The 27,672-nt window shown below is 38.9% G+C and overlaps 1 protein-coding gene across 2 annotated transcripts in view; it reads left to right on the forward strand.

Annotated features, from left to right (window-relative positions):
• Foxn2 (forkhead box N2) overlaps window positions 1–27,672 on the forward strand; it is a 56,255-nt gene that overhangs the window by 22,419 nt on the left and 6,164 nt on the right. For both annotated transcript variants that reach the window (XM_055619566.1, XM_055619561.1), the window contains 3 exons: window positions 278–828; window positions 8,925–9,019; window positions 11,295–11,359. In XM_055619566.1, the coding sequence (XP_055475541.1) occupies window positions 292–828; window positions 8,925–9,019; window positions 11,295–11,359 (697 nt within the window). In that variant the 5' untranslated portion in view covers window positions 278–291. The remainder of the gene's footprint in view (window positions 1–277; window positions 829–8,924; window positions 9,020–11,294; window positions 11,360–27,672) is intronic.

Here is a 27,672-nt window from a genome sequence, read left to right on the forward strand (position 1 = left end):
TGACATAAAGCACTACTTTGTATACATTATAACTGTCAAAACTATATTGTATTTAAATATTATTTGGGGAGCTGCACAGCTGGTCTACATAGTGAGTTCCAGGACAGCCAAGACTACAAAGAGAGACCCTGTCTCAAAAGATGCCAAATATATTTGTTTGTTTAGTGGCATAATTGACTTCAGATTTTACTTGTTTTTGGATGTATATATGTAAGTGTTTATTTGCTTTTCCCAGAGTTTAAGGTTTATATTAATTGATAATTTGTTTTTATTACAGAATTGTATGAATAAATGGGTCCAGTAATTGGAATGACTCCAGATAAGAGAGCTGAGACCCCTGGAGCTGAGAAGGTTGCAGGACTGAGTCAGATTTACAAAATGGGAAGCTTGCCTGAAGCTGGCGATGCTGCTAGGCCAAAGGCCACGCTGGTGGGCAGTGACTCGGCAGATGATGAGCTAACAAACTTGAACTGGCTCCATGAGAGTAGTAATCTGCTTACAAACCTCAGGCTTGGGAGTGAAGGTCTTCCAATGGTTAGCCCATTGTATGACATAGAGGGAGATGATATGCCGTCCTTTGGACCATCATGCTACCAGAACCCAGAAAAAAAATCAGCAACTTCAAAGCCCCCCTACTCCTTTAGTCTTCTCATTTATATGGCGATTGAACACTCTCCAAATAAGTGTTTGCCTGTCAAAGAAATTTATAGCTGGATTCTGGATCGGTTCCCATACTTCGCCACCGCACCTACAGGCTGGAAGAATTCTGTTCGGCATAACCTATCCCTGAATAAATGTTTCCAGAAAGTGGAAAGAAGCCATGGCAAGGTCAGTGTTCATAAACATTGCTCTGTGTGGTGCAGGTCCCTTAAAATACCAGGAAACCAAGGGAAACAGAGCCAGGTCCAACTAGCTTGTGGTTAATATTTCTTCATTTGCTTTAATTTAGGATGCTTTAAAATTCCTTCCTGGTGAAATAAACTTACTAAAATTGCGTTCAGTCTACCTTCCGCAACTGGGTTATTCTTAATATTCTTCCCCACCCTGTCACCCACACCTACCCTTATCAAGATTTGAACCTAGGGCCTTGAGTCCTATGTTAGGCAGGCTGTCCTCCAACCATCTCCATCTAAGCTGCTACTTTTATTACGATGTGTGTGCCTCATTCTTAAGAGATTGATTGATTGATTGATTGATTGATTGATTGATTGATTTGGCTTTTTGGCTTTTTGAGACAGGGTTTTTCTGTGTGTAGCCTTGGCAGTTCTGGAACTCACTCTGAAGACCAGCTGGCCTTGAACTCAAAGAGATCCACCTGCCTCCCGCCTCCCAAGTACTGGGATTAAAGGCATGTACCACCACCACCAAATAAATAAAATTACTTATTCTAATTGTGTTGTGTGTTGGGCTTTGCACATTATTACAGTGTCTTCAGATGTCATAGTAGGATGTCAAATTCCCTGGAGCTAGAGTTGAAAAAAGGCGTTTGTGAACTGCCTTATATGGGTGCTAGGACCTGAACTGACTTATCTGGAAGGGGCAATTGGTGCTTTTAAGCACTGATCCATCTTTAGCCCCATTGAGGAAATTCCCCCACACCCTGCCCCACCCATTTCTCCCACCACACAGTATATATACCCTGTTTATTCAGTGTAACAGTCTACCTCATAATGAAACTGTAGCTCATTTACATTAAAGGAAATGATAGGATTTTTTAAATTTGTTTTTTCTCGTTCTATTTTTTTTAGATGTGTTACAAAAAAATAGAAGCAGTTTTCTGTAGTTATAGGAGGTATATAAAGCAGTGTTCTGTACACGTGAGAATTGCAGGCAGTACCTACAATGAAAGTTGTGAAGGCTGATGAATGTCCTAAGTAACTAAGGCTTCAGTTTTGAGGTAAAGGGTGTGATAAGGTTTTCCTTTATTTCATTTGTGAATGATAGTGCATTGTTGTTCTAAACATATCCTGGGTTCTCTATTAAAAGAGAATTATATTTAGTACCACACATGGATATGGTTTTAATAAAGATACAGGGTTTCAGCAGTTAATAAGTAATACTTGTCTCATGTCTAAGTCTGTTGACTTGTTTTGACATTGTATTACAAGGTAAGAATAGCTTTAGAAAGTAATTTTCCTTGATTTGCATAATATATAAAGCTATGTTCATACTTGCCTGGATTATTATTATTTTTTTAACTATTAACTTTTTTTTTTTTAAATGGTTTCTAAGACAGGGTTTCCCTGTGTACTTCTGGCTGTACTGGAACTAGGGCTGGCCTTGAACTCGCAGAGCTCCACCTGCTTCTGGCTCCCAGCCACTAGGATTAAAGGCATGCACCACCAATGCCCAGCCCCCGTAACTATTAACTTTTTAAACATTTTGTAACTTTTTTTTTTTCACTTTTGTCTTTTTAGTTTAGTATTTTATAGTGTTTGGATGCTAATGACTCTAAAGACTCTAAAGACCAGACCTGATTTCTAACTAATTGTTTAATCTAGAGCTTTTTAAACTGTAGTTTGTTCTAAGATCCCAGATTCTAAGCTTGGTTCTTGTTTCTCATGATGCCTGGTTACTTGGATATAAAGTTTGAAGTTTATACTTTATCCTGGTGAACTATTTTATTTCATAACCAGAAAATGAGACCCAGATAGGTAAAATCATTTGACCCTAGCCTGCAAAAACCAAGGTTAGAATCTAGGAAATAAAATACCTATACATTCTCAAGGATCCTAATTTATTCTTCATTTCTCATCAGGTTGAAGTATATAAAGAATAGCTTTAGAAATTCATTTTTCTGGGCTGGAAAGATGGCTCAATGGTTAAGAGTACTGTCTGATCTTCCAGAGGTCCTGAGTTCAATTCCCAGCAACCACATGGTGGCTCACAACCATCTATAATGAGATCTGGTGCCCTCTTCTGGCATGCAGGTGTACATGCAGGTAGAGCACTCATAAACTAACTAAATAAAACTTAAAAAGAAAAAGAAATTCATTTTTCCTTGATTTGCATAATACAACAGTTATCAAACTGTGGGTCAAGACCCCTTTAGGGATTGAACAACCCTTTCACAAGGGTAGCATATCAGACATCCTATATATTAGATATTTACATTATGATTCAAAACAGTAGCAAAATTGCAGTTATGAAGTAGCAATGAAATAATTTTATAAATGGGGGTCACCACAATATGAGGAATGTGCCACCATCACTTGGCAACCACTAAGGGTTACAGGAGCCAGGAGAGAAAGATATTACCCAAGAAAAACACTAAAAGAACAACAGTCGGGGAAGGGAGTTAAAAAAAAAAAAAAAAAGATAGGAGATGGAAGAAAGGATTCCATGGGTAAGCCGTGTTGTTTTTAACAAAATTTCAGTCATTCGAGTTTACCAATAAATACTCAGGAGCCAGACGCTGAGGTGAAATCCTGCTAGCTCAGAGAGGCGGAGAAAGCACCCAGCTAGCTGACTTCCCAAAAGGAGAAAGCCTCCTTCCCTATATAGTCTCAAAAATGCTCAAACTAAATGTCCCTCCCTTCTAGAAACGTCCTATTTCTCTCTATCCATCCTGACTTTCTCTTACTCTCTCTCTGTTTTTTTCTTATGTTCACTCCCTGTCAACTGGTTACTTGCTCTGCCTCTTGACCTAGGCTTAAATTTATTTAATTCAAGCAGAAAGCTCTTGGATTAAAGATACATGCTAGGGTTGAGCCACACCATAACTAGTGACCGGTTTTTCCAGTAAGCAACACAATCTTGGGGTTCACAGTGTGATTAAATATACTGCATCACAGTCCCCATCCTGGCATACTCCACCCTTCAGGAGAGCTGTGGGGCAGTGGAGTTGGTGTGGTGATTTGAATGAGGTGTTCCCTGTGAGTCTTAGCATTTGAATACTTGGTTCTCAGTTAGTGATTGCTTGCAGAGGATTAAGAGATGTGCCCTTGCTGTAGGAAGTGTGTTACTGGGAGTATGCTTTATGGTTTCAAAAAGACTCCTACAGTTTCAAGGGAGCTCTTTGCTTTCTGTGTGTGGATCTAGATGTGTTTCGGACTGGCCTAGATCTCACAGAGATCTATCTGCCTTTGCCTCACAAGTGATGGGATTAATGGTGTACACCACCATGCCCAACCTATTCCATTTTATTTTACGTGTATGGCAATAAATATATGTTTAAGCACTGTGTATATGCAGGAGTCTTGCAGAGAATCAAATACCCTGGAATTCGAGTTAAGGTGGTTGGTCGTAAGCAGATGCTAGGAAGTCATCCTAGGTCTTCTGCAAGAGTGTCTAGTGCACTGAACCATCTCTGCAGTCCCAGGCTTGAACTTTTGATCTTGATCTGCCTGCCTCTGTCTCTTTAAATGCTAGGATTTCAGGCCTGTGCTGCCACACCTGCCAATCTGAGCAATTGGAATGTTTACAGAAAGGAATAGGAGGTAAGAGCTAGAGAATGGATGGGAGAGGATATTGTCTCTAGTTTCGGTAGAGTTTGAGAAGGAAAAAAAGTCTGTCCATGAAAAGTAAGATATAAAAATAACTGGAGCAGAAATTGTCAAGACTTCACAAGTAAGGGTAGGAGAGAAGAAGCTGTAATTACAAACCCCAACTTAGTGAAACAGTGGGTTTTATTTGAATTACTTAAAGGAGGAGAAATTAGTCAAGGACAGTGCCGACACCAAAACATACCCCCGCATGGGTGACAGCTCACAGAAGCTGAGAATCAGGAGCACACTGCACAGCTTACAGGTAGATCAACAGGTCAGAGTGTGTCCTTTTTAGGTGACTCAGTTGGTCTTCAAGGCAGCTCGGCTGGTCTCTGTTGCTCTTAGACTCCAGGCTTTGCTACTTGTCTAGCCTGAGAGACTTCTGGAAGTCTTCATTGTTTACTGTTGGAGGGAGGGTCCTAGTGAATCTGTATGTTTCATGGACTTCCTGAAGCTATTTTTAGTTACAGTTGACTTTTGTCTTAGTCTACTTTCGTTTTAATTTACTTTTGTCTTAACAGGCTTCTCTGTAGAATGGAATGTTTCAACCCCAGAGGAAGCAGCTGATGTTGAAGATAGAGATTTAGGAGGGTTATTACATTCAGGGCCAAAGGGAAAATGCATATGGAATTTTTGTTTGGTTGGTTGTTTTTTTTTTTTTTTTTTTTTTGTTTTGTTTTGTTTTTTTGAGACGGGTCTTAATGTAACACGAACTGGTCTCCAATGGGATGTGATAGGTAGCTAAAAATGACCTTGAACTCCTAATGTTCATGCCAGCACCTATTCCACCACTACACCTCAGTGGGGTATTTTGTTTGTTTGTTTTGATTTTGAAGCTTTTATGAATCTGTATCTCAGAATGCGTTTTCCTTTGTAATTGTGGAAGACAAGTTATTCTTCCAGAAAATTGAAGTTGAATTTGGTACTTCTGACAGCCCTTTCTGAGTTGATGTTATCTAGAGATGTAATTCTCCCCACAAAAGGCAAGGTTTAGTTTTCTGTCCTGTATTATCCATATTACTTTACAAGGTGTCAAGGGTCAAATCTGTGTCTCCCCTTCACCTCCTCCAGGTCTGGCGATCAAACTTATAGCCAATGAACATGCTTCGGAAGTGTCTATAACTGAGTTACAATCCGAGCCAATATCCAAAGCTTATGTTTTCCTAAATTTTTATTAAATATAAGTGAACATTATGACTGGGATTTTTAGTCCATAAACATGGAATTAAATTTTCCCTAGTTTAGTACATTTTTAATTCGGTGGATTTATTGATACATTAGATTAGATACATTAGATTAGACAAGACAGACAACTCTTAAAATGTAGAAGGCTCCTAGCACTCAGGTAGGCAGAGGCTGATGGATCTTTGTGAATTCAAGGCCAGCCTGGCCTACAGAATGAGTACAGGACAACCAAGACTACACAAAACAAAACAAAAAAATGTAGAAGACGAACATAATAACATTTCAGAAATGGTAATGCTGTATCTTTTCTGAAGTTATTACTTAAAACTCCTATTAAGACCAATCTTTGTAACTTAGCCCTTAATATAGTCTGTTGTGGGTTATTAGTGGTTATTCCTAAACTAGCTGTATACCCAAATCACCACACAGAGATTAGCATTTACTCAGTTAACCTAGGGCACAGTGCTGGCAGTGAATGATTATTACTCCATCCTAAACCTCCAAGCCCGCATAGCTTCCTCCCATTCAGAATTTCCAACATCATACTTGCTTTTAGTCATATCTTAGGTCCGATTCATCTCTCCTTGTGGTTCCAAGTCCTGTCCTCCCCATCTCTGCTCTCCTACTCCTCCCACTCCCCTCTGCTTCCTTCTCCTCTCCAGACCATGATGTTTTACCCTCTTCTTTCCATTGCTCAGCATTGTGGCTGGTTGTTTTATTGAAAATACTGAGAAAAAATGGTGGCATGTTTACACAGACTTGAGACAGGTGATGCTTAGAATAAACATCACAATGCAGTGTCCAGATTGAAACCAGATAGTGGTATAGAGAAATCAGCATTTGAATGAACAAGAGTAAATTGTATACATTCCGCAAGAACATTATACCAACAATAGTCCTTTCTACAAAACCTTTAAAACTGTTCTTAGAATTTTAAAATTCAGGATAGTAAATGGGAAAATGCATATTTTTCTGTTTTCCAGTCAGTATTTAGGCACTTTATTTTAAAACAGTATTTCTAAAACTAACCATTTGTGTTTTATCATTTAAACAAAAACTATGTAAGAATTAGTTATTCTTACATAGAATTATTAAAAATTCTTAATAGACTCTAAAATGTAAGTGAGCAAATACATAGTTTTAGCTCTTGTTACTAATAGCTCATGAACAAGCCCAGTGAAAGAAAGTGCTGCCATGGCAACATAAGCCAGACTGTTACTTGAAACTGTACTCAGGATACTTAAATGCCCTAAACTATGAGTTCTCAGTTTTTACAATTTGCTGTTTCAAGGAAATAGCTTTTTCTACTTTGACCAGAAACTATTTTCAGTCTTCTTACTATAGAATTTCAAAACAAAACTTGGACCAAACATTTTGAAGGAGGTGTTCTAGAATACCAAGGTAGAATCTGGGTAGTTATTAATAGAAGTATGTTGGTCAGTGTATGAAAACTAGTGATGTACACAAAACAAAAGATACGTTGACATGTAGTTTTAGTGTCAAAACATGTCTGCCATTTTGTCTAAGTGATGTAACAGAACTAAGTTAGCTTTTATCACTTTATCTAAAAATACATTTGCAAATCTTAATGTTTCTTTGAAAAACTTGTTGGTTGCTTGTTTTGTTGTTGTTGTTGTTGTTGTTACTTTTGTTTGTCAGTTTCCGAGACAGGACACAGACACACACACATTTTATGTAGTGCTGATTGGGACAGAGCTCTGTATAGAACAAGCTGGCTTTGAACTTGAGACAGTCGTACTGCTCTGCCTCCCAAGTACTTCTGTTATGCCACACTTGGCCCTAATGCCTTTCTGTGGTACCTTGCCACTGAAGGCCCGAGATTCTCCCCTGGTAGCTCAGCCCAGTGCTCTCTATATGACTGTGCTACAGGATGTGTAAGTTCCCTTCCTTGCACCTCTCAGCTGCCATGTGTGTAATACTGTTCTGTTCTCAGGGACTACACTTGCCCGGAGGTGAGCAGCTCCCACCCCCTCCAGTCAGTTTCAGCCTTTACTGTTTCCACCTAACATTTTTTTAAGTTTAGTTTTGTTCTTATTGTTGATATCATTAATCCCCTTCTACCAACATTCAGTAAACAACCTATGCCAATTTGAAAATAACCAGTTAATGTTCATTTATTTTGAACTATGTCAATTGGCTATAAATTACTTTATTTGAATCTTATTACAACTCACTGAAATGACCTTGGATCTTTATTTTGTGGGTAAAATGTAAGAGGTTTGACTCTCAGATTTGTCCAATTTCACATGACCAGTCAGTAAGTAAGTAGTAATGAGTATCTTGGGTTTTTAAGAATTTTTTTAATTACATATTATGTGTGTATGCGTACCTGTGTACGAGTGCCAACTGAGGTCAAAGAGGATAAGAGATTTCCTGGAACTGGAGTTGAATGTGGCTGTGAGCCTCCTGATAACAAGTGCTGGGAACCAAACTTAGGTCTTCTACAAGTACAGTACACAGTGCTTTTAACTGTTGAACCATCCTGCCCCAGATCTTAGTTTTTAAAATTGTGGAACAATATTTTTTTATCATGTCATTATATAAAAATGAAAATGATTCAGAGATAAAAGATCTGAAAAGTTGCTTAATATTGTGCAAAGAATTTAGAAAATGGAAGCAATGTGGAGATAATTACATTAAACCTTAATGATACATGATTTTATACAAGGAAGGAGTAGGGGGAATTTGTTTTCCAAAGAACCATTAATGTAGTTGTGAAGTAAAACTTAAATTTTAAGATATTTGCAATGTAAAAAACATAGGGTCAGCGAGATGGCTCAAAAGGTAAAGGTACTTGCTGCCAAGTTTGAGGAACCTGACTTTGAGTTCTTAGATCCACACAGCAAAAGGAGAACAGTGGTTCCTGGAAGTTTTCCTCTGACCCTCCCCCCTCCACACACACACTCATGGCTGTCTGTGTCCTCATAGATAAGCAAATAAAGTTTAAGCCTGGGTATAAATAAGTTTGAACCTCTCTCATCTGTGGCTAGAGCAAGTTTTATGTAATTCATGGTAACTGCAATCAGTCGTGTCTAGAAGCTCAGTTCCACTTTTTAGGGGTGGAGGAAGCAGGAGTGAGTGTTGCAGCAGATGCTAGGCGAGCAGGGACCGCCCGGGCTGCAGCTTTGTCATGTACACAGCAGGTGGGAGGTTTTCTCTCTTGGACCACTTCTCAGGGCAGTGTGATACGTAAAAGTTCCAGGCTGCTAATTCTTACACACTTTTTTCTAGGTTAATGGAAAAGGCTCCTTATGGTGCGTTGATCCAGAATATAAGCCCAACCTCATGCAGGCCTTGAAGAAGCAACCTTTTTCCTCTCCACAAAGGTAAGGGCCCTCTGTGATTTAGATTTAGTATGTGAGCTAGAGAAAACAAAGTTGTAGCACCTTGTTTTATTTGTATGTTTATTTCATTGTATAGAGACGTATTTATGAATAGCATTAACCTAAGGTATTTTCCTCCTGGTTAATTCCTTTTTTTTTTTCCAGAAAGTAAAATGCTGGGTAGTTGAATATAAATTCTTAGAAATAAAGTCAGAAATAATAATAAATAACAATAAGAAAATAATAATAAAATAATAAGAATGAGGTTAGAAATAAAGTTGTGTGACCAGTTGCAAAAAGATTAACTCATTTTAATTGCATGCTCATAATGACACAGTAAATTAAATTTTAAAAGTTTTTAAATTTATTTAAATGTTATTTGTTTTTCTTTTATCTTTTATTTACTTATTATTTCTTTTTTTTTTTAATTTCTTTTTTTGGTTGTTTTGAAACAAGGTTTCTCTGTGTAGCCTTGGCTGTCCTGGACTCACTTTGTAGACCAGGTTGGCCTCGAACTCACAGCGACCCACTTTCCTCTGTCTCCCTGAGTGCTGGGATTACTGGCATGCACTACCTGTGCCTGGCTTAAAATTTTTTAATAAGATGATTCATAGTTTGTAATCATAACACTTTTGATACACCCTTTAGGTTTCTTTTTTATTTGTTTTGTTTTGCTTCATTTCATTTTATTTTGGTGAGATGTGTCTTATGCTATCTTAGTCATTGTTGTATTGCTGTGAAGAGATACCATACTGTGACCAAGGCAGCTCTTAGAAAAGAAAGCATTTAAATGGAGTCTGGCTTTCAAGCTCAAATGGTTAGTCTATCATCATGGCAGGGAACATGGCATGAGAGTAATAGCTGAGAACTTTACCTGGAATGGGCCTTTGAGACCTCAAAGCCCACTCCTAATGACACACCTACTCTAACAGGGACACACTTCCTTATCCTTTCCAAACAGTTATCGACTGGGGACAAAACATGCAAATATATGAGTCCACGGGGGCTGTTTTCATTCAAACCACCACTCAGCCCAGGCTGGCTTGAAGCTCCCTGTGTAACCCAAGCCAGCCTTGAGCTCATTTCAGTTGTTTCACCTACCCAAATTCAGGAATCTTTTGATTCCTGAACGACTGTGGTTGGCCTCCTTTATGTTTTAAGTTGATCCCTTTCAAGGCACTTTTAATATTTAAAAATTAAATTCAAACCAGGCAGTGGTGACACATGCCTTTAATTCCAACACTTGGGAGGCAGAGGCCAGTGGATTGCTTTGTATGTGAGGACATCTTGGTCTACAAAGAAAGCAAGGCCAGGACAGCCAGGGCTACACAGAGAAACTGGTTTCTCTCTCAAAAAACAAGCAAACAAAGGTTTTAATATTATTTTAAAAAATTATTCTTTACTATCACAAATATAACCTACCTCCCCCAAAAGTATAATTTCTATACTAAAAAAACCTGGGAACTTAACTCTGTGGCATTATTATATAGAATTTTTCTTAAACACTTGTTTTGATAAATTCTTAGTGTTAAACTAGAAACTGTTAGTATTATGTGAAACTTAAATATCCAATATAAAACCAAATTCTTATATATTTATTGTTCAAGGCATTTAAAGTACATTATTATGTAACTGGTACAAAAAAATCTTAACTGTTTCCGTCTTATTAATGAAGAAATTAAGAAATAAGATGGTAGTTTTTTTTTTTCTTCCTTTTGTGATTTTTCGAGACAAGGTACCTGTCCTTGGCTGTCCTTGAACTCTGTATAGACCAGGCTGGCCTTGAACTCATAGTGATCCACTTGCCTCTGCCTCCCAAAGTTCTGGAATTAAAGTCATGAGCTACCACTGCCCTGCTATAAAGTATTTTTCTTAACAATAACCAAATGTAATCTTTTAAAAATTTATTTATTTGTATTATGTAGATGAGTACTCTATCTGCACGTTCACCTACATGCCAGAAGAGGGCACCAGGTCTCTGTATAGGTGTTTGGGAGCCACCATGTGGTTTCTGGGAATTGAACTCAGGACCTCTGGAAGAGTAGATAGACAGTGCTGTTAACTGCTGAGCCATCTATCTCTCCAGCCCCCAAATGAGTATTTTAATTTTGACGTTTGTGCACTTTCTGCCTTAGAGCACTCTTTCTTAAGTGAGCAAGGTAAACAGGCTGACAATTATTTGTGGTTTTCATGTGCATATGAGATGCATTTGTGGCTAGGTTCTATAGAAAATGAAACAAGATTTATAAGCACACCTGTCTTTCCTCCCTATTTTTAGTGGCTCTTTATCACCTCACTACTGCAGCTCTGTTCTCAAGCAAAGTCAAGTGCAAACTCTTAAAGGTATGTATGAAAACCATCCTGTTGGATCATAAAGCATAGGTTAAAATTCAGGAGTTTTAATTTTTCTAATTGTAGAAGATTAAAGAATAAATTTCTAAAGACAAAGTAAAAGTCATTTTACCAACATTTGGTATAATGTATATGTACATCTTTTTCTCTAGTAACTCATAATGTACAGGTGTTTTGTACATTGTTTTTAAGCACATTTTTTTCTTGAAAGTGTCATTTCTTAGTTATATCATTGGAGTTACTTTTATGTGGCCCATGATAATGTGACATTTATGAAATGGTTGAAGAAAAATAAAACTAACAATAATATTTTGAGATATAGAATCTTATAGCAGAAGGATTAGCTGCAGCAGGGGCCTACATAGTACTCCTTTGATTTTGCCAACTGATCATAAAATACCTGTGACCCTTTCCTAAAGAATTTTGCCATCGCTTAGATTAAGATATAATTTAGATTATTCTTTATAGCTTAAGCCTGAAAGGCTTTAATCTGGGCTAGTAAATTGTCATCTTTTAAAGGAATTTGGGGGGTCCTGCCCTCCACTTTAATTTTTATGGCAGTTTTATATTTAGTGGATTTTGATTGATCTTCCCTTGCCGGCCTTTGTCTCCCAGCCTCACCTAACTCTTCCATCCCCAGTATTCCCCCTTTCTTTTATTTTTTGTTGTTGTTTAATTGTTTTTTGAAACAGTCTCTATGGCCTTGGTTGTCCTGAAACTCTTAGGTAGACCATACTAGCCCCAAATTCACAGGTTACCACCAGCCTCTGCCTGCCAATGCTGAGATTGAAGGCCGTGTAAGCACAGCCTGCTCATCACCCTTTATGCTGATGTCACATGTGTTTATTACCCTCTCGATCACTCTTCCTTAGAACTACTCTTGCCCTCCTCGTGGCACCCTTCCCAGTATCCCAGCATCTACCTGCCTCAGTTCTCACAAGATACACACACATAGGAAGATGAGAAGAAGCTAAGCTTCACTGGAAGTGAACATGCTCTTCTGTCTTTCTGAGCCAGGGTTACTACCTCACTTAAGAGAGTATTTTTCTACTTCCATCTGTTTTCCTCAAGGTGCGTCATTTTATTTTCCTTCGCTGCTGAGTAAAACTCTGTTGTATATGTGCCACATTTTCATTATCAACTCACCTGGTGGACATCTAGTTGATTCTATTTCTTTGCTACTGTGAATACAGCAGTAATGAACAAGTATCTCAGTAGGAAGATATCAAGTCCTTTGGGTATAAACCCTGAGGTGTTATAGCCAGGTTATACAAAATTTTGTCTTTAGTCTTTTGGGGAATTTCCATGGTGATTTTAATAATAGCTCTTAACCAAGAGAGTCCCAGGAAGCCCAGCTGACCTCTTAACTTGCCTTGTAGTTAAAGATGACCTTAAACTTGTGGTCCTTCTGCCTCCACCTCCAGAATATTGGGATAGCAGGAATGCACCATGAAGCTGGGGGCCTCATTCTTGGTAGGCAAAAACTGTACAAGACAGATTCCCAGCCTTCCTCGGCCTTTTTTCTTTTTCTTTTTAAATCTGATTGTTTGCTACTTTTTTTTTTCTTTTTGAAGTTATTTGGATATACTAGGAATGAATTCCTTTTATGTATATCTGGAAAATATCCTCTTTTATCCTGTCTCCACTCAGAATTAGTTGTTTCATCTGCTGTGCAGAAAGAAGTTGTTTGATTTCCTTAGTTCTCTTTTGTCTTATTGGTTTGTCTTTTTTCCTTTGTCACTGGAGTCCTTATCTATACCTGTAGCTTAAGGTGTTTGTCCCACTTTTTTCTCTAGCAGCCTCAGAATTTAGGGAATTATTTTATGTTGTAAAAACAAATCCAGTGGTTTGTTTCTTTCTGGAAGTGCTGAGGGTCAAAGCCTCCATACTTCTGAGCAGAACTCTCAGTACTAGAACTTTACGCCCTGCTCATGATTAAGGCTAGTTAGTACCTATTTTTTGCTGTTTTTGTTTTTGTAGTATAGAGTTTTTGTAGTGTTGCTATTTCAATTCTTAAACATTTCCATGGCTTTTACAAAGGAAAAAACCTCACAAAGAAGCCTTTCTATTGTCAGATATTTTGTCTTTAAAGCTTACAAAGCTGTATTTACCGATGTTGTGCTTCCTATAAGAATAATGGAGGGAGAAGCTTTATCGAGAACGTTGCAAAGTTATGTAGTGGGTGGGGGTGAGTTTCTGACAATTCTCTGCCTCCAATAAAGCAGGTGTCCACTCCTGTTTCATGCATGGATAGATGGGATTTCTCTTTACCTTTAGGCATTGCTGAGCCGCCGTTATCTCTGTATCCTGAGTACTTTCTGTATCTTACCATCAAGCTCAGTCATCTAGATTTTGAGACATACATTTTGTGAATTCTGAGAATTTCTTCTTGCTTTTGTTTCATTCCATTGAAATTTGGTTTCTTCCTGGAGACACTTCTAAGTTCCATACTGTTGTCCTACTGGAGCATAGGTGCGTTCCTTCTTGGATGGCTGGCATGTGTCCTACCTCGCCTCTGTTCTACCAGCAGCTTCTTCCTTTAATCACTTGCTCAGGAGTGTTAACCTACAGTGAGCTAGGTGAGGAATGTGCTGGTATTCCAGCCTAACACACCTCTAGGCCTGTTCTGGACCTGAACACAAAATTCTCCTGAATTTTAAGAGGGAAAACATAAGAACTTTTAAAAGTTTTAAGAAACTATATTTGAATTTGGTTAGCTAGAGCATATTTATAAACTGAGAAAATTTGTTCCCCCTTTTCCCCCTTTAAATTGTTTCTGGAGAGCTTCAGAAAAAAAAAAAAACACAAGAAATATTGAGTTACTACATCATGCTGGGGACTGTCTTAGGTGCTTTTGAGATTTGCAGGCCACCCTGCTCTCAGAAACATTTTTGCCAGAGGTATTGCTTAAAAAATAGAGTGTTTTCTTCCCATTGAAAGAACCCTGGGTTTGAACCCCAATAGCATGTTCCAAGGAAGGAAGGAAGGAAGGAAAGGAGGGAGGGAGGGAGGGAGGGAGGGAGGGAGGGAAGGAAGGAAGGAAGGAAGGAGAGAGAAAGAGAGAGAGAGAGAGAGAGAGAGAAAGAAAGAAAGAAAGAAAGAAAGAAAGAAAGAAAGAAAGAAAGAAAAAGAAAAATCTGCTGTTTGGCTGGTCAGTGGTGTTGAACATCTTTAATCCCAGCACTTGGGAGCAAGAGGCAGGCTCTGTGGGAGAGCAGAGTTTCAGGACAGCTAAGGCTACACAGAGAAAGCCTGTCTGGGGAAAAAAAACAAAACAAAACAAAAAAAAAAAAAAAAAAAAAAGGGAAAAAAGGAAGTTAATCTGGTCACTGCTGGGAAGTCTCCAAGCATATTTGCAGCCAAGGTGTGTAGGAAAGGACCATGCAGGTATGGCTGGTTGTCGTGTAGACAAGGCTCTTGTTTGCAGAGGCTTACAGTGTGCAGCGTAAGGAATATGAACTACTTCTTTTATGCAGTGATGGTGAGTGCAGTGCCTGCAGCAGCAGCTCATTCAGTCCTTTTGAGATGTTTTCACACTTAAAAAATAAAAAGCCATTCATAGTGGCATACACCTTTCATCCCAGCACTCAGGAGGCAGAGGCAGGGTGATCTCTGAATTGGAAGCTAGCCTGATCTACAAAGTGAGTCCAGGACAGCCAGGGCTACAGAGAGAAACCCTGTGTCAAAATTAAAAAAAATTAAAACAAGAAGAAAAGTAAACTTTAAAGTAGCTTTCTCAGGATCACACAACTGGCATAGAGGGATTTCGATCCAGGACTTAGAAGCCATGGCTTGTGCTTCTATAAGATTGGAGGCACTGAAGAGTCTTAAATAGTGGTGGGGAAATACTACTTTTGTTTTACAAGGATTGTTTATGCATCATGTTGGGCTGTAGAACTAAAACTCCCGAATTCATGTGTCCATCATAGACTCAATTTCCTGATGGTTACGTTAAACTGCCATTAGACATTAAGAGCAAAGAGCAGTTATAGGAACTTTAGAATGATACAATCATCAGAATGGGGAGGGCCTAGTGACAAGTATCAATGAACTCATCCCGGTTACCAACTGCCAGTGTTTGTCATACTGCAACACAGTACCGCACACAAATATATAATTCAGCAGTTGGTGGTGATGTTAAGGATTAGGTACACATCTGATTACAAACTTACAGCTGCAGATTAGGATATTTCTAAAAGTAAAATGAAAGTAAACCAGTGGACCACAGTATTGGGAGTTTTAATGAATTTGCTGCCTTACTTAAAGCAATTCTAAGAGACAGATTTTCCTTTTGAATAACTTGTAAATGTATGTGTTCATTTTTATAGAAGCAGTGAATTCTTTAGTAATTATTATTAAGCTTAGCCATTTAAATACAATTTTTATGATTCTCATATCATTCCGTAAGCATATGGACTGAGAATCAGATAATACAAACATGTTTGTTTTAACTCTTACTTTGATGGGATTAAAATTCTAGATTTTTCCCCCCTCAGTTGCCAATAATTCCCCAAGATCAGACTAAGGAAGCATAAATTAAGAGGTAAAAATTAACAGTGTGGCCAAACAGTGCCACACTTGTAATCTTCTCTGTTGGAAGGCTGAGGCAGGAGGATTGCTGAAAAATCGAAGTCGGCTTTGGCTGTAAAATAAGACTGTTTCAAAATAAAAACCATCAAGTGGAGGGAGTAGAGGAAGGGAGTGAATTGTTTTTATGGGTTGCTATTTGAACCAGTTATGAAGTCAGTGATTTGAACCTCAAACTGTGGTTTTCAAATGAACTAGAGATGCTCTGTATGACGCAGCTAATGGTGTTGCAGCTTTTCATAAACACCGCTTCATAAAAATACGGTACGATTCTGAATGTAAAAGTAATGTTCTGAAATATTTTTGATTGTGATCATAAGCAAAAAGTCCTATGTTCCGCTTCAATCTAACACCAAAACTGGTTATTTGTACCACCGATAAAAAGGTCTGCAGATGCTACCAAGAGATTTTTGTTGCTTTGATTTTTTGGGGTTTTTTCAAGACAAGGTTTCTCTGTATAACCATGGCTGTCCTCTAACTCACAGAGATCCGCCTGACTCTGCCTCCATGAGCACTGGGATCACAGATGTATACCACCATGCCTTCTTTTGTTTTTAAAAGTTTAAGACTACTTTTGGCAAATTCCTGTTAATTGTGTTTTTGAATTCTATAATAGTTTGGATTTTTATTATGTTTGTAATGTTGAAATAAAATTGTGTTTCATAGTTAATTGTCAAAATATGGCAGGGAACTTTTTAAGTGCACTTGCTGTTTTTTCCAGGGCCTAAGTTTAGTTCCTATACTGATATGAGATAGCTCACAGTCACCACACAGATCTAGGGGATCCAGAACCCTTTTCTGGCCACACATGTATACTAACTTTTTTTCTTTGTTATTTTCCAATAGTAATTTTTTAAAAAAATATTATTTATTACAATTTATTCACTTTGTATCCCAGCTGTGGTCCCCTCCCACGTCTCCTCCCAATCTCACCCTCCTTCTCTCCCTCTTCTCCCTATCCTAACCTACTTCCCTCTTCTCCTTCTATGCCCCTCCCCTAGTCCACTGATTGGGGGGGTCCTCCTCCCCTTCTATCTGACCTTAGCCTCTCAAGTCTCAACAGGACTGGTTGCATCATCTTCCTCTGTGGCCTAGCAAGGCTGTACCCCCAGGAGGAGGTGATTAGAGAGCTTGCCACTGAGTTCATGTCAGAAACAGCCCCTGCTCCCCTTACTAGGGAACCCACTTGGAGACTGAGTCTATGAACTACATCTGAACAGGGTTTTTAGGTCCTTTCCATGCATGGTCCTTGGTTGGGGTATCAGTGTCTGCAGGGCCCCCAGAGCTCAGTTGTGTGTGTGTGTGTGTGTGTGTGTGTGTGTGTGTGTGTGTGTGTGTGTTTTGGCTCTGTTGGTCTCCTTTTGGAGCTCCTATCCTCGCCAGGTCTTTCTAGCTCCCCTTTCTTTCATAAAATTCCATTCCCTCTGCCCAAACTTTGGCTAAGTCTCAGCCTCCACTTCAATACCTGGACCAGTAGACTCTTTCAGAGGCTGTCTGTGGTAGGTTCCTGTCCTGTTCCCTGACTTCTGCTTCCGATGTCTATTGCATTTGCCCTTCTGAATGAGGATTGAACATCTTCCCTGGGGTATTCCTTGTTTTTAAGCTTCTTTAGGAGTATAGATTTTAGTATGTTTATCCTACATTATATGGCTAATACCCACTTATGTCTTTCTGCTTGTGGGTTACTTCACTCAAGATGATCTTTTCTAGTTCCCACCATTTGCCTGCACATTTCATGATTTCTTTGTTTTTAATAGCTGAGTAGTATTCCATTGTGTAAATTGACCACAATTTCTGTATCCATTCCTCCGTTGAGGGACATCTGGGCTGTTTCCAGATTCTGGATATTATGAATACAGCTGCAACAAACATGATTGAGCAGCTGTCCTTACTGTATAGTTGAGCAAATTTTGGGTATATGCCTAGGAGTGGTATAGCTGAATCTTGAGGAAGCACTGTTCCCAGTTGTCTGAGAAAGCGCCAGATTGATTTCCAAAATGGTTGTACAAGTTTACATTCCCACCAGCAATGGGGCAGGTTTCCCCTTTCTCCACATCCTCTCCAGCATGTGTTGTCACTTGAGTTTTTGTTCTTAGCCATTCTGATGGGTACAAGGTGAAATCTCAGGGTTGTTTTGATTTGTGTTTCTCTAATGACTAAGGATGTTGAACATTTCTTTAAGTGTTTCTCTGCTATTCAGTTTTCCTCTCTTGAGATTCTCTGTTTAGTTCTGTACCCCAATTATTAATTGGATTACTTGATTTGTTGCTGTTTAACTTGTTGAGTTCTTTATATATTCTGGATATTAGTCCTCGTCAGATATAGGGTTGGTGAAGATCCTTTCCCAATCTGTAGGCTGTTGTTTTGTTGTGATGACAGTGTTCTTTGCTTTACAGAAACTTCTGTTTCATGAGGTCCCATTTATTGATTTGTTGATATGCTCTTGTTCCAATGAGTTCAAGGCTCTTTGCCACTTTTTCTTCTAACAGATTTAGCATGTCTGGTTTTATGTTGAGGTCTTTGATCCACTTGGACTGTAGTTTTGTGCAGGGTGATAAGTGTGGATCTATTTGCATTTTTCTACAAGTAGACATCCAGTTACACCAGCACCATTTGTTGAAGATGCTATCTTTTTTTCCATGTATGGTTTTGGCATCTTTGTCAGAAATCAAGTATCTGTAGGTGTATGGGTTTATTTCAGGGTCTTCTATTCGATTCCATTGATCCATCATTCTGTTTCTGTGCCAGTACCATGCAGTTTTTATTACTGTTGCTCTATAATACAAAAGTTGAGATCAAAGTTGGAGATACCTCCAGACAATCTGTTATTGTACAGCATTGTTTTACTCATTCTAGGTTTTTTTTGTCTTTAGATATGAAGTTAAGAATTGTTCTTTCAAGTTGTGTAAAGAATTGTGTTGGTATTTTGATGTGAACTGAATTGAATCTGTAGATTGCTTTTGGATGGCTGTTTTCACTATGTTAATCCTACTGATCCATGAGCATGGGAGATCTTTCCATCTTCCGATATATTCTTCAATTTCTTTCTTCAGAGACTTGAAGTATTTTTCATACAAGTCTTTCACTTACTTGGTTAAAGTCACACCAAGATACTTTTTGTTATTTGTAGCTATTGTAAAGGGTGTTGTTTCCCTAATTTCTTTTTCAGCCCCTTTGTCTTTTGTATACAGGCAGGCTTTTTTTTTTTTTTTTTTTTTAAGTTAATTTTGTATCTAGCCACTTTGCTGAAGGCATTTATCAGTTTAAGGAGTTCCCTGGTAGAACGTTTGGGGTCACTCATGTGTACTATCATATCATCTGCAAATAGTGATACTTTGACTTCTTCCTTTCCAATTTGTATTCCCTTGATCTCTTTTAGTTGTTTTATTCCTCTAGCTAGGACTAGGACTTCGAATACAATGTTGAAGAGATAGAGAGAGAGTAGGAAGCCTTGCCTTGTTCCTGATGTTGGCTATAGGCTTGCTGTATATTGCCTTTACTATGTTTAGGTATGTGCCTTGTATCCCTGATTTCTCTAAAACTTTAAACATGAATGGGTGCTAGATTTTGTCAAATGCTTTTCAGCATCTAAGGAGATGACCATGTGGGGTTTTTTCCTTTCCTTTGTTTATGTGGTGGATTACGTTGATAGATTTCCATACATTGAACCACCCCTGCATTCCTAGGATGAAGCCTACTTGGTCATGGTAGATGATGTCTTTTATGTGTTCTTGGATTTGGTTTGTGAGTTGTTTGTTTGTTTGGTTGGTTTTTGTTTGTTTGTTTTTTGTTTGTTTGTGTTTTTTTGCGTATTTTTGCATCAATGTTTGTAAGAAAGATAGATCTGAATTTCCCCTTTTTTTGTTGGGTCTTTGTGTGGTTTAGGTATCAAGGTGACTGTGGTCTCATAGAATGAGTTTGGTAATGTTCCTTCTGTTTCTATTTTGTGGAATAGTTTGAAGAGTATTGGTGTTAGCTCTTCTTTGAAGGTCTGGTAGAATTCTGTTCTGAAACCATCAGGCCCCAAGGGTGTTTTGGCAGGGAGCCTTCTATTTCCTCAGGGAATATAGTACTTGTTTAATCTGTTTACCTGATTTTGGTTTAGCTTTGGTAAATGGAATCTGTCAAGAAAATTGTCCATTTCATTTAGATTTTTAAAACTTGTGGCATATAGCCTTTTGAAGTAAGACCTAATGATTCTTTGAATTTCCTCAGTGTCTGTCATTATGTCCCCCTTTTCATTTCAGATTTTATTTATTTGGATAGTGTCTCTCTGCCTTTTAGTTAGTTTGGATAAGGGTTTGTCCATCTTGTTGATTTTCTCAAAGAACCAGCTTTTGGTTTCATTGATCCTTTGAATTGTTTTATTTGTTTCTAATTTATTGATTTCAGCCCTGAGTTTGATTATTTCCAATCATCTACTCCTCTTGGGTGTGTCTGCTTTTTTTTCTAGGACTTTCAGATGGGCTATTATATTGCTTGTATGAGATGTCTCAAACTTCTTAAGGCACTTAGTGCTATGAACTTTCCTCTTAGCACTACTTCATTGGGTCCCATAAGTTTGGGTATGTTGTGCCTTCATTTTCATTGAATTCTAGGAAGCCTCTAATTTCTTTTTTTATTTCTTCACTATCATTGAGTAGAGAGTTGTTTAGTTTCCATGCATGTGTAGACTTTTTGTTATTTGTGTTATTGTAGAGGTCTAGTTTTACACCATGGTGGTCTGATAGGATACAAGGGATTATTGCAGTCTTTTTGTATCTGTTGAGGCTTGTTTTGTGCCTACTGTATGGTCAGTTTTGGAGAAGGTTGATGATGTGCTGAGAAGAAGGTATATTCTTTTGAGTTTGGGTGAAAAGTTCTGTAGATATTTATTAAGTCCATTTGATTTACGACCTCTCTAAGTGTCATTATTTCCCTATTTAGCTTCTGTCTAGATGATCTGTCTCTAGGTGAGAGTAGAGTGTTGAAGTCTCCCACTATTAAGGTGTTGGGATCAATGGTGATTTAAGCTTTAATAATGTTTCATTTAAAAATGTAGGTGTGCTTGTGTTTGTGGCATAGATGTTCAGGATTGTGATGTCCTCCTGGTGGATTTTTCCTTTGAGGAGGATAAAGTGTCCCTTCTCATCTGTTTTGGTTAATTTTGGTAGAAAGTCTATCTTATTAGATAGCTACTCCAGCTTGTTTTCTGGGTCCGTTTTCTTGAAAACCCTTTTTCCAGTCCTTTATTCTGAGGTAGTGTCTGTCTTTGTTGCAGAGGTGTGTTTCTTGGGTGCAGCAGAATGTTGGGTCTTGTTTTGCAACCATCTGTTAGTCTGTGTCTTTTTATTGGAGAGTTGTGTCCATTGATGTTGGTAGATAATAGTGACCAATGAATGTTAGTTCCTTTTATTGTGGAGTTGATGGTGATAGTGTGTTTGTGTCCTTGTTTTCTTTTGATTTTTGTTATTGTGAAGTTATCTATATCCTGTGTTTTCTTGGGTGTAGTTGATTTCATTGGATTGGATTTTTCCTTCTAGTATCTTCTGTAGGGCTGGGTTGATGTGTAGATATTGTTTAAGTTTAGTTTTGTCTTAGAATATTTTATTTTCTCCATCTGTGTTGATTGAAATTGCTGGGTATAGTAGTCTAGGTTGGCATTTGTGGGTTCTTAGTGTCTGCATAACATCTGCCCAGGCCCTTCTGGCTTTCATAGTTTCTGTTGGGAAATCTGGTGTGATTCTGATAGGTCTGCCTTTGCATGTTATTTGGCCTTTTCCCTTGCTGCTTTTAATATTTTTTTTTCTTTGTTCTGTAGATTTAGTTTTTTTACTATTATGTAATGTGAGGAGTTTCTTTTTGGTCTAGTCATATTTGGTGTTCTATAAGCCTCTTGTATGTTTAGGGACATCTCTTTAAGTTGGGAAAATTTTCTTCTATGATTTCTTGAAAATATTTTCTGGACTGTGGAGCCTGGAATCTTCTTTTTCATCTAGTCCTATTCTTAGATTTTGTCTTTTCATGGCGTCCTTGATTTCTTGGAGGTTTTGTGTTTGTAATTTTTCCGATTTTGTTTTTTCTTTGAGAGATATATCAATTTCTGCAATTTTATCTTCATCACCGGAGATTCTCTCTTCCATCTTTTGTATTCTATTCATTATGCTAACCTTTGTGGTTCCTGATCTCTTTTCTAAGTTCTCCAGCTCCAGGGTTTTCTCTTTCTGTGTTTTATTTATTGATTCTAATTCTGTTTTCATGTCTTGTACCATTTCCTTCATCTGTTTGAATGTGAATTCCTGTCTTTCCATGATGGCATCTATTTGTTGTTGTTGTTGTTCATTTCCTCTTTGTGTGCCTCTATTTGTGTGGCTATATTTGCCTGTATTTCTTTGAGAGTTTTTTTTTTTTTCATTTCCTCATTATGTGCCTTCAATAACTAGATAAGGATAGATTTAAAATCATTTTCCTGTGTGTCTGGTGAATTAAAATATCCATTGATTTGGGGGGTTGCTGGTGAAACCATGATGTCCTGATTTTTGTTGGATTTGTGCCTCTAGCCATTTGATGGTCAGTAGCCTTTGCTGTTTGTGTCTGGACCCTGTACTGTAGACTGGCTCCATATGTCTCTGGAATCTGGAGTATTCTTCAGGAAGATGAGAGAGCTCCACCAATTTGAGAGTAGTGTTGGTGTTTCAGGTGCAGCTAAGCAAGGAAAGAAGGAGTGTGTGTGGACGTGTGCCTGCCTGGAAGGGTGGCTGTAAGGGCAGAGCATCAGCACAGGTTGTGGAATAGGTACTGTTCACAGGCGCAGTGCAGGTGGGAATGGCACAGTGGCCCACAGGCCTGTCTTGGTATTGTGCTCCAAGTGCTCATCAAATCTTTCTGGGCTGCACTGTCTGGGGCCAGGAATTGTTTGGCTGGACTCCACTGGGAGACCCATAGAACAGGGGCTTCAGTGTTGAGAATGCTATCCCAAGGATCCCTGTGTTGTCTATGGTGGCAGTGGGGGTGGGAGGGATTCCATGTCTGGCAGTTAGCTTAGAGGGACCCCAGATCTGGGGCTCTGTATGTACTCTCACAGAAGCTCCCATTCCCTGGCATGTGTTTTGGAAAGAGTACCTACGAGCACTCACTCTCAGGTGTATGTGGACTCTCAGATTTGGGTTCCCTGTTTAGCCTTTAAAGTAAGGAGGCCCCGTAACTGGGGTTATGCACTCCATGCTACAGCTGTAGCCTCCTCCAGAGTTCTGGAGCAAGCAAAGGTACCGCCTAAAGTGCAGGGGGGTGAGTGTTTGCCACTCTCAGACCCTGGAGAGGAGTTCACAGAGGCCCCAGATCCAATCTGTCCCAGTTCACAGGTTGTCCCCTCTAGCCCTGGAATCCTTAAAGTCGATACTCTGACTTCAGCTGCCTATCCACTCACCAGTTTTGGAGTTTCGGATCCTTTGCCCTTCAGAAACAGTGCACACTGGTCGCTGTCATCTTGGAGTCGTACACTAACTTTTTAAGTGAGAAGCATTCTAGTTTACTCATAGATGCTAAATTCCTATAATTTTCCATGTTAGATTCTCTCTACTCTTCCTCCCCCCTCCCATTATATAAAATTGAAAACAAGATTAGATCCTCTGTTACAGAGAGAAAATATTATTTATGGAACAGTCCTGCTAAGTGACTTGTGTCAGGATACTTGGCTGGGCCATGAGTTGGGTTTGAAACCCAGCCTGGCCACTCTTCTTCTAGCTGTTTTCCACAAGTAGTGACGCTTGGAAAACTGCTTGTCCTTTTTCTGGTTCATCGTATGATAATAGGTAGTAGCTGCATTTTTTTTTTTTTTTTCAAAAGCATGATGAACTCTACCAAATTGTCTTGGGTCTCAAGAGTCAGGAATTGGAGACCCGGTTTGCCTAGCCTCTCTGTTGTGACAAGTCACCTATTAATTCACATCTTATGCCTTTTTTTGATGTTCTCTGACTTCCCTGAGCTCTCGATCCAACCATTACCTTTTCTACTTTTGCTCCCTCATACTTGTCACTGTCATAATGTTTTAATTGTTTCTTTATTTTCTGAGCGATAAGAGTTTATTTTGTTTTCTGCTGTATTTTTAGTCTGTAATAATGTTAGGCTCACAGGGCATTCAGCTTATTGGACGAGTTGACAGAATGTAGACTCTATATTGTTTCCTGGTTGCTTTTGCAGTTCCCGCTATAGTCCTGGGTGTTTACTGAATATCAAGGAGGAGCACTAACCCTGTTCAACCCTTGCATTCCACAGCCCATCACTGAAGCACAAATCCCACATGATTTTTAGAGGGCTCCTCTGTTTATCTTTTTTTAATATAATTTTTTATTTATTATAATTTATTCACTTTGTAGCCCAGCTGTAGCCCCTCCCGGGTGCCCTCCCAGTCCCGCCTGCCCTCCCTCATCTCCTCCCATGCCCCTTCCCCAGTCCACTGATAAGGAAGATCCTCCTCCTCCCCTTCCCCTAGCCAATCAGGTCTCATCAGGACTGGCTGCATTGTCTGGTAAGGCTCTTCCCCCATTAGGGGGAGGTGATCAAAGAGCCTGCCACTGAGTTCATGTCAGAGACAGTTCCTGTTCCCAATGCTAGGGAACCCACTTGGAGACTGCGCTGCCATGGGCTACATCTGTGCAGGGTTTCTATGTTATCTTCATGTATGGTCTTTCGTTGGAGTATCAGTCTCAGAAAAAAACCCCTGAGTCCAGATTTTTTGGTTCTGTTCCTCTCCTTGTGGAGCTCTGTCCCCTCCAGCTCTATCTCCCCTTTCTTTCATAAGATTCCCTATACTCTGCCCAAAACTTGGCTATGAGTCTCAGCATCTGCTTTAATACCCTGGTGGGTCTTTCAGAGGCCCTCTGTGGAAGGCTCCTGTCCTGTTCCTTGTTTTCTCCCTCTTCGGATGTCTGTCCCATTTGCCTTTCTTAGTGAGGATTGATCATCTCACCCAGGGTCCTCCTCTTTGTTTAGCTTCTTTAGGTGTATAGATTTTAGTATGATTATCCCATACTATATGTTTATTTCTTTGAGATAAGGTCTGTGTGCAGCCAGGCTGACCTAGAATTCATCTTCCCTGTTTTTGGAATGCTAGAATTACAGCCAACTGCTGTAGTGTCTGACATGTGCAGTAAGTATACTTGAAGTTATTGTTAAAACGCAAGGGGCCAGTGTGGTCGCTGTGGTGGGTCACATCTTTAATTTCCAGGCCTCAGGAGCTAGAGGCTAGAAGAGCACTAGTTCAAGACCAGCCAGGGATACGTAGTGTTTTGTTCCCAAAAACAAGTAACAAAACCCCAGTAATATTGCCTACCCTAAGAGAATTTGCATTCATGTTGGCGAGTAAGCAAGTCAATATCTTCAAGGTTCATTTTTTTGTAGTAACATAAAATAAATAAAAGCAAGTAACTTAGAAAACTTTGTAGTGTAAACATTTCCATTTTTTTAATTTTTATTAATTACAATTTATTCACTAACATTTACATTTTTAAGATATAATGGATGGAAATTTCATATCTAGATCCTGTTTTAAGTTTATCTTTTAAGCTAAAGTTTACAATCATTGCTTACACTATTTTATTTGTTTCTTCAAGGAGTTATTATTCAAACTAGTATCACCAAGAGGAAGAATAACTTAACAAGTGTGGCTCTGCTAGCCTGGTGGCTTTATCTGAAGCAGAATCTTTTATCATATTGATTTGTATGTGTATATGCCTGGGAACGGTCAGAAGGCAGCTTATTTTACCTTACCATGTGGGGTCCTGTGATCTGATTCAGACAGGCTTGGCAGCAAGTGCCTTCGCCTTCTGAGGGGTCACAGAGCATTTCTTACTAATGCATTTTTGAGACACAATTTTTCATTGTATCTCAGGCTAGTCTGCAATTCATGATTCTTGTGCCCCTGTTGGAATATGCAGCTTGAGGTCGTGCTGTAATCCCTCTGTGGTGGCATACACCTCAATTCTAAAATCCAAAGGCAGGATCAGGGCTCTTAGGCTAGCCTGGGTGACATAGTAAGGCCTGCTTCCAGTCATAGAAAACGCAAGCCGATAAACAGAATGTATAGTAACGGATCTTGGGGAGAGCAGAGGGAGCTCAGTCAGTAAGGCATTCCCTATGAGGACCTGGTACTGAGTCCCAGAACCCATGTAAAATGCCAGTGCCTGTAATTCCAGGGGTAGGGAGATGGAGACAGGATTACCAGGCCTGGCTTTCCTGCTGGGCTAGCCTACCAGTGAGATTCTCTGTCTCAAGAAATTCCCCAAAACAAAAACCAGGGATCCTCTGCAGTCATCAGACATACAAGTGTACACAGACATACATAGAGGCAAAATGCCTGTACACATAAAATCTTCTCTTTAAAAATTAGCAATAATTTTAACACTTTTGTACTTGGAGTGAAAAAATAAAATCTTATTGGGGCTTTAACACTTCAAAGAAAATCAGATACTGAAAAATTAGGTGCAGTCACTCTAATGAATCTTTATGAAGTAAGGTTCAGTGCGTCTTAAATTCTTTGTATTAATGTGTAAATTTGAGTTAGGATATCTAGTCTTTCCTGAAAAATCTATTGACAATGAGTTTTGAAAGTGACAGACACGTTATTTCAGTATCTTTTAATAAAATTAACAGGTTTATTATTTCTAAATAATAACTGATTTATGTATTAAATTTTTATCGTGTCAAAACTGATTCTAAAATTAATGTACTGATAAATATAAAGTAGCTTTTACATACAAACATGTCAAGATGATTGTATTTGTATTTTGATGACCATCCTAAACTTTGATGTTCCATAACAAAGCTACCCAGTGATATATCAGCAACAACAAAGGTGACCTGGCTTCTACCCAGGTGTGTGTGTGCTCTCCAGCACAGACTTGAGCATGTATGGATGAGTGCACACATAAAATCCTGTAGTGTTCATCGGCTTGTGTATTAAGTACGATGAAACATTATCACGACTTTTGATACTGCAGTAACTTTAGCATCTGTAAGTTCAGCTAGTGGAGTGACCACCTAATCCTGGCAACTGTTGCATAATGAATGTATTTTACAATTGTAAGGCTGTTATCCAAGGTAAAATGCTAAAAGCAGCATTATGACGAATTCTAGCTAATTTAGTTTAAAGGTAGCCCTCGACACAGTTCGGTGTTCACATTCATTATGAATGAAGAAAGGCACTCTTGCTTTTCTTGCATTGACAGAATACCCTTGATAAACTGTTTGTAATCTTAAAGATTGCAGACTAATATGACTAGTATGGGCTTGAATGTAGCTCAGTCTTAGAATGCTTTTCTAGTGCGTGGGAATTCTATCCCTGAACCACATAAACTGGGAATAGAAGTGCACACCTGGAATCCCAGTACTTCAGAAGCTAAAGCTGGAGGGGCCAAGGTTCATTGTCATTTCAGCTATAACAGACTCTGTTTCAAAATAGGTGTGTGCATATATTGTTTTATTTTGTTCTGAGACAGTCTTGGTAAGTAGCTGTGGCTGTCCTGGAGTTTGCTGTGTAGAACAGGTTGGTTTTATCTTTTTAGTTGTGAGCCTAGCCAATAAAAGCTCAGTCATCTGTGGAGCTGAATGGTTTTGAACTCGGAAATCTGCCTGTGCTTCCTGAGTGCTGGGATTAAAGATGTGTATGTCAAGATTCTGGGCCACCAAAGTGCTAATGCTTATCATTTTTGAATGTGTACAGTGCTCACGAAAGCCTCTCA

This window comes from Psammomys obesus, unplaced genomic scaffold (genome assembly GCF_907164565.1).
Source record: "Psammomys obesus unplaced genomic scaffold, mPsaObe1.curated_primary_1811, whole genome shotgun sequence".
NCBI classification, from domain to species: domain Eukaryota; kingdom Metazoa; phylum Chordata; class Mammalia; order Rodentia; family Muridae; genus Psammomys; species Psammomys obesus.